The sequence below is a fragment of the Gadus morhua genome, chromosome 6 (assembly GCF_902167405.1).
Source record: "Gadus morhua chromosome 6, gadMor3.0, whole genome shotgun sequence".
In the NCBI taxonomy this organism is placed as follows: Eukaryota; Metazoa; Chordata; class Actinopteri; order Gadiformes; family Gadidae; genus Gadus; species Gadus morhua.
In genome coordinates this window covers 14,789,878-14,797,926 of record NC_044053.1, presented here as the reverse complement: position 1 = coordinate 14,797,926, position 8,049 = coordinate 14,789,878, and the positions used below count along the sequence as shown (strand labels likewise).

Here is an 8,049-nt window from a genome sequence, read left to right as displayed (position 1 = left end):
TTAACGCAGTTTGATTGCTAAAAAACCGCGGAGAGTGAGGACACAGAATCCCTGATCTTTGAAATTGCTCTACAAAATTGCATTTGTTTTTGGTGCGCTTCCATTAAAAGTGTCTCCTCGCGTGTAAACAGCCGTTCCGCACTTCAGATGCGGCCGCATTAACCCCGGGCGGATTGTATGTGAGTGTGTTTTTACTGGGAAGATTGATGTGGTCCAGTTAGGGAGGCTGAGTGAGACATAGATCCATTTCAAGTGGTTCCTCTTGTTATAGCAATAAGTTAAACCTTGGTCGAACAGCCGGGAAGGCTATTTTCTGGCCTGAGTAAACAGTCATAACATGGATATCAGTTGGGCCATTTGAAATAGTTTAAATCATTATGCTTGACAAAATTACCCACACATAAAATTAGTCTCGGTCTGATTAAAATTCTCAAATATTTATATATATATATATATATATATATATATATATAATATATATATATATATATATATATATATATATATATATATGTGTGAACTCACTTAAGTTACTGTAAACAGCAGTTTATAACAAGGCATTGTTGTGGTTTTGTTGACGTTATTGTGATTATTGTTGTATTTTTCTTTAAAATAGTTTAAGTTTAATAGTTAATAATCATATTATTTCACTATGTTATTCCACGTTATAAATTAAAAAAACACTTATTTAAAAATAAATCACCATTAAAAATACAAACGATGCATTTTATTACCCATGATCAATAACTCAACAATAACATTAAAAGAAGACCATCAATTGTTTGTTTTTTCATTTCCCTCAATGGTTCAATTATTTCCAGTTACCTTAATTTCAATGATACTAGACAGTATCTTCAAATGTTCTATTGGAGGCCAATTATTATTACAATACCAAACAATCCTCAAAGCATTGGATAACGCTCGTTTCCTCCATATTGCCCCTGGTGCTCCGGTGCTGCTAAACACATACCGATTACAAACCCAGCAGCCAGCACAGCATATACACACCGTTGCTCCTGGCCCTAGCCCTTATCAAACGCAGGGTGGTTGGCCCTACAACTGCAGACGGTCCCTCTGGTCTGCCCGTCTGACTCACGCGCATCGACGCTGGAATGCTGCTGATTGCCACTCCTGAACCTCAAGAAATGGTCTCAGTATCTTCATCTCAGTGGACCCGTCACTTCATCTCCCTAAGTTTCTCAAGCCGCGTGTGTCAAGGAAGGCATAGCCTAGAGATACTTCCACGAGTCTCGGTACACACACAAAAAAAAGCGATTCAAACGTGTGTCAGCGTTCGGCAGATTGGCTCTTGTGGATGATAAGCCCCGCATCCATGCAGGGTCGGGGAGGAAGACAGGGGCCGGGCGGTGCCCCCTTCTCACTCGGACGCTCCCTTTGTCCGCCAGAGAAGAAACCATTTAGTCCCCGGCGGTGGTCTATTCACCAGGCTAACCCCGACATCTGCCGACAGCCCCTGCTAACCGGGCTACTGTCTGGAGGACCGAGTGGAACGAAAGATCAATGGCTGTCCTGTTAATTGTATAATAGCCTACTTATGGAGTACTGCTAAAGGGGCTAAATCATTTAGGTCCACCACGTCTGATTTGTTTGAACCAAATAGGCCTAACTACCTTTTAATTGCACCAGGGTTGATGAAAAGTCGATGGGAGTTAAAGCAGCCGATGACTAACGGAGCTTAAATCCATCTGTACTCGTTTATTTATTTATTTCCTCCATTTGTCTGTACAAATCGCCTGCCATGGGGGATTGGAAGTGATATTAGTTTGGTTTCTGATCCAAGGTCGCGAGCCACGGGGCCTCTCAGGTGCTGTCTGTTCTCCGATAGCAGGCAGGTGAAATAGTTATGAGCCCTGATCAATCACATACACATCTCGCTTATTTCATTTTTCCAGTGGATACATTGATAAAAGGGGGTGCATTTGGTGTTTACCTATAGTACTCTAAAGTCTTGAATCGTTTTATTCAATAAATGAGGCCTATAGTTTAGAGTAGGTTGCTTTTTAATTATATTCAATGATGCCATAGCAATGAGTTAAACGTTATTCAGTAAATGTGACAGATCATACAGGCTACAGTTATAGGCGGGCTATATATGTTCATAGACATACCCAAACAAATCATATTGCCTATAGTTAAATAGAAAGTAAGTCTGAAAAAGCATACTGTTTGATAAACCAACAAACACACGCCTTGATAGGTTCAATATGGAATAATTTGAGCATGAATAACTGGATGGCAGAAGAGAGAAGTTAAATGTGGCGGCGGTGTGCGTCTGTGATTCTAGGCGCGTGCGTGGTATAGGCGCGGGTACGCGGCGAGGTGGGTGTAAAGGGGAAGTCACATCGCTGCCATTTCCAAACTCCGAATCTGATTGGCTCTTATTTGAGGAAGCTCATGGGTTCTTTCAACTAATAAGCGCCTCCCCGTCGCTCTAAAGGACATTATAATGCAAGGGACCTTCTTTTTTAACCACAAACCGAATTTTCGTTCATTTAGACGATATATACTTTATAAATTGCCAAAGTTGTAGGATTTTTTTTGGAACTCGTTTCGCCCTGGAGCGGTACGCTATGCTTTCCCATGCCGACCTCCTGGATGCTCGGCTCGGTGAGTTATCATCGCTCAACTCCAGCCCCAAACTGCACTGTAAGAGAACAACTATTTATTCCACCTATGTAGGGATAGGTTTGAGTATTGCTTGCCTGAGGAATTCCATCGACAACTAGATCGCGTAGGTTGATCAAAAACAGCATTAGGCCTATTGCTGAAATGTGTTTTGCCAGATGCAAAGCAAACAAATTTGGATTATATCTTTAAAACTGTTGGCGGTGGTCACCTCAGACAAGTTCATGTCAACTATCTCTTCAAACAGGCTTTTAACATTCATTTTACCCTCATTTGTGCTGGCTTGTTTAAACTCAAAACCTGTCCTCCGGCCGTTACCTCAGGGATGAAGGATGCTGCGGAGCTACTCGGACACCGAGAAGCTCTTAAGTGCCGACTGGGAGGGGTGCAGGACCAGGGGCATCCGGGGGAAATGGCCCCTGGTCCGGACTCTGTAGAGGGGAGCACTCTTTTGCCCGGAGACGACATCTCGTCTGTGGGATCCAACGCAACCGGCATGCAGGTGAACGGAAAAGACCAAGATAAACAACAACAGCAGCAGCAGCAGCAACAGCAGCAGCAGCAGCAGCAGAACTCCGGTCAGTCGTCGAACCAACAGAAGCAGAAGCGACACCGGACCCGCTTCACCCCGGCTCAGCTCAACGAGCTGGAGAGAAGCTTCGCTAAAACTCACTACCCTGACATCTTCATGCGCGAGGAGCTGGCTTTAAGGATCGGTCTCACCGAGTCCCGCGTGCAGGTAAAGTCCTATTTGTCTATTTTCTTAATAGCACAAGGTTTAAGACAATGCAGTTACCCTATGGCCATGATGTGCATGCATTGGAAGTGGTAAATTTGTGTAGCCTATAATCGGCTTGGAGCATGGTCCTCCTTATGCAATATATATAACCAACCATATCCAGAATGCACCTTTTATTTTTTACCCTATCGCGGTTCCTTTGCGTTCTTGCGTATCTTCGGCACGAGCGCTTTCCGTGGTGCTGAAACGCTCAATCGCCAAATGGTCAAATAATGAAAGTCTAAAGTGTTAGTATATTGCCTATGTTACCTTACTATAATTCCAAATACTACGACCCAACCCACAACTGAGTTATTATAATTAGCCTACCTAATTACACAAACTGTGTTTACCTTAGGCTATTTATTTTTTCCAGACAATCAATTATTTATTTCCCTTGAAACGTTTTATTTTCAACTAAAATAATTCAATTAGCCTCCTTCGATAACCCATAAATAAATAATAAAAATGTAAACAAAATGTAATTGAAAGTTAGATAACAGGCTATTACAAAATATGTAAAGCTTATAATATTAACCAAAAATGTTAACAGTATTTATTGAGTCAAAGCAAGAGCAAAGCTTTGGTTATTAAAAATAAAACCAAAAATGCTTCCAACACATAATCGAACACGGAGGTGTTTCTGAGGGCCGAATTTATCACATATTACCCAATCGTTTCAGCCTTATTTATAACAATGAACGGGTTATTAACCAGTGATGTGAAATACATGCAAATTATTCCACTGGAGGCAATAAAAAGCAGTTTATTCATTAGTCACCAAAAATGTTAACAGTATTTATTGAGTCAAAGCAAGAGCAATGCTTTGGTTATTAAAAATAAAACCAAAAATGCTTCCAACACATAATCGAACACGGAGGTGTTTCTGAGGGCCGAATTAATCACATATTACCCAACCGTTTCAGCCTTATTTATAACAATGAACGGGTTATTAATCAGTGATGTGAAATACATGCAAATTATTCCACTGGAAGCAATAAAAAGCAGTTTATTCATTAGTCACCATAATCATTCGTTTAATACACAATTCAAAATACCTTATGTTCCCATGCTTTTATTCACCATGCTGTTTCTAAACACAGTCCTCTGCGGGTGTTGCCTTTACATCGAAGCAATGCTATGTGGCTCTTAACGCGTCCTTTAAAATGGTCTATCAGCGACGTCTTAATAGGACTCGAGACTATATTGTACTTTTTTTAATGGAATGAGAAATTGCATTTTCTTTCCCCCCCAGTGTAATGGGTTTGGTCGACGTTTCACGGATGAATGAACAGAATGAGAGCGAGCTCTCAGTTTTAATACGGCGGCTCCGTCTCGCGGCGTCTCGCGCGCATTAATCACGCCTGAAGATGATGAAATCTTTATACGCTCGCGGGCGGCGAGATCTCCCGCCATTTAGCCAGTGCGTATTGTGACCGTGTGTGGTCATGTGTGTGTGTCTGTTTTGTCTGCTGGTCCCTGTGTGTGTGTGTGTGTGTGTGTGTGTGTGTGTGTGTGTGTGTGTGTGTGTGTGTGTGTGTGTGTGTGTGTGTGTGTGTGTGTGTGTGGTGTGTGTGTGTGTGTGTGTGTGTGTGTGTGTGTGTGTGTGTGTGTGTGTGTGTGTGTGTTTAGACGGTACGTAAAATATGCTTTGTATTCTGAAACAATTTGAGATTGAAACACACTTGTGAAAAATGAATTGTTTTTGCAGGCTTTTTTTTTGCATTTGTTGATTTGTTGCATTTGTTGAACTGATTTATTATTAAGTCATAGGATATTTGTGTCATGGCATTCTAGAGGTTCGAGTCACCACAATGTTACCATGTTTCACCTTGTGGATCTCATCATATTAGTTACATAATGTATTTTCCTAACAACATTCCACTATTGTCCGATCATCCATGACCCCTTTAACCTTGGTCGTTGGGAATATAGGCTAAGGCCACAGATGAGTTTATCATGCTGTTATGCTGATTATCAAAAGTGGTTTATGGCGGTGTGAATGGTACGCTAACGTGGGTCCCATCTCCTGTGTGTGGAAAAATAGGTCTGGTTCCAGAACAGACGCGCCAAGTGGAAGAAGAGGAAGAAGACTACCAATGTCTTCCGCTCCCCGGGAACGCTGCTTCCCACACACGGCCTGCAGCAGTTCTCCGCCGCGGCAGCCATGGAGAACAGCTTGTGTTCCTTCCATGCCAACGATTCGCGTTGGGCCACGGGGATGCCCGGGGTGTCCCAGCTGCAGCTCCCGCCATCGCTTGGTCGCCAGCCCGGCATGCCGCAGTCCTTGTCACAGTGCAGCCTCGGACCCGGACCCCCCAACTCAATGGGCCTTTCCAACGGCCTGTCCTCCAACGGCTCCGGGCTGCAGTCCCACCTCTACCAGACGCATTTTCCAGGAATGTCGGCCTCTATTTCGGGACCCAACAACGGGGGCTCCCCGCAGCTGTGTAGCTCCCCGGACAGTGATATGTGGAGAGGGACAAGCATCGCGTCTCTTCGACGCAAGGCGCTGGAGCACACAGTTTCCATGAGTTTCACCTAGTGACTTTTAACACACGCATAATCCCGTGGCTCTTTTAATTTTATTATTTTAACACCATGTGTGATCAAGATGAGAGAACGAGTCTGAATTACTATGTCAAGCAGGAGACTGACTGACTGTCGTCTAGAATAGGAATTTGAGAAAACCGCTATTTATCCTCGACTTGGGGTTATTCATCTTGATCATTTAAAGGATTTGGTCCACTATTGGTGATATTGTAACGATCTAGCCGCGATAGGCCGCATTAATGAGAACCAAACAATCGTCGTATTTATGTTTTCACGTGGGTGCATCTTTATGCGCTCATTTGTTATTGTGTTCAGGTGAAATTGTGTTATATTATGTCAAAGGGAAAACTATGAGGTGAGTCAACGTTTTCACACACACACACACACACACACACACACACACACACACACACACACGCACCATAGGTGGGCCAATCAAAGTGGTTCTCTGAGGCATGCGCAATGCACGTGGATTTAACACTTGAAGTATTTAGAAAGATAACGGTGCCCAAATAATATGAATACACACTTTTGCTCTAGGTGGCAGAAACCCTCGCCTGCATGAGGCGAGAGAGTATAGGCTCCTACTACATTTAAGTCGATCGGATTTTCAGTAGGCCTACTCTGTTTTAGGATGTTTTGTGTAGATGAAACATTCTTGCTATGTACCCGCTGGTCTTTTTGTGACATGTTTTAACTTATTGTCTGTGCTAATTACTGACACATTTCTTAAATGTTTGATCTTACATTCAAATACACCTTATTGACGGGTTTGTACCAATTTAAATGACAAATAAAAAGGATTTTGAAGAATGTCAACATGAGAATGATGTATGTTCTTTATAATAGGCCGCTCCTTTATATAGACAACGATGGCTTTAATAGCAAAGTGACCTGGATCATCATTTTTGGCTTAAATTAATTCGTGTAAATGCAGGCCTATATATAGATAGGCCTACATAGACCTAACATTGAGGCCCGGGGTGACGGTGACTGGTCGCACTGGAGACTGACAGCAGCGGTAAAGATGTCAGTGCCGTGACGGGACGGTCGTTGCGGTGACCATGACGGTCAGTATGATCGCCCGCTCAGCAGTGGACATGATATATGAAATGTGTCTTTCAGACAGCACCGCATTAAGCAGGAACACAACCCTTTAGCTCTGTCAACTTTCAGTGAACACGCTGAGTATAGGTGGTATGACCCCTTTAGAGAGCGAACATCAATATTAAAGGCCTATACTTCTTCTATGATTCAACAAAGAAACGGCCCTGTTATCTATGGTGGTACCCACGTCTATTAGGTCTACACTGTGTTTTTATTCTAGGCTAACAGTCACATTATCTTTGGGGGGAACTCAACATAGGCGACTATTTTAAATCTAAAATCGAATCATGATAAAGATTGCTAAGTTGTTTTTAGGGCTCACCTGCATTCTCGGCTCACACTACTAAATGTGAAGAAATGGCTACTTAGTGATTTGAACACAAGTGCGCAAGGTAGTCTACTTGTGGGTGTCTTCATTTACATATTATTTTAGGATCATACATTCATCGTTTTTTTTTAATCATACACACAGGCTTAGGCCTATATTGTTATATTGCCTTAATAATGTTATCGTGGGCGCAACTGGACATGTCCAGTAATATGATCTTTATTCACGCAAACATTTGATTTGTATTATCTTCAAATCATCAATCATCAATCATCAATCATCAATAGCCTACACTTTGTTTTTATCGTTGTTGTTTTTTTGTATTTATCACATGCCCCGTCCAAAGCTTGGACGCCTCTTTCCTATTATCTGTTGAGTATAATGTATATAAACTCGCGTAGCCCCGGAAGAGTAACCAATACATTTTACCATAATGAAACTGCGTGGACCTCACAGTCTATGTCAAAGATTAGAAATGTCAGCTTAAAACTGAAATCACAGCAGCCCAAATTAATCAGCGTGTTAACCTCATCTCGTTGTCAGCGCAGGGCCAATTTATGATCACGCGAGAGTAATTGATGAGATATGGCATTCCCATAAGCAGTTCCACTGCCTGTAAACTTATAATTGGAGTTTC

The 8,049-nt window shown here is 42.3% G+C and overlaps 1 protein-coding gene across 2 annotated transcripts; it reads left to right on the top strand.

Moving 5' to 3' along the window:
• Positions 1-2,394: 2,394 nt before the first annotated feature.
• Positions 2,395-6,796, top strand: LOC115544979 (homeobox protein orthopedia B). Of its 2 annotated transcripts, none has more exons than XM_030357669.1 (3): positions 2,395-2,667; positions 2,970-3,385; positions 5,472-6,796. In XM_030357669.1, exons 1-3 carry the CDS (start codon positions 2,592-2,594, stop codon positions 5,967-5,969), a joined length of 990 nt encoding a protein of 329 aa, XP_030213529.1. In that variant the 5' UTR covers positions 2,395-2,591; the 3' UTR covers positions 5,970-6,796. The 2 variants fall into 2 exon arrangements, with proteins under 2 accessions (XP_030213529.1, XP_030213530.1); XM_030357670.1 differs by having other exon boundaries at positions 2,407-2,628.
• The last annotated feature ends 1,253 nt before the right edge of the window (positions 6,797-8,049 follow it).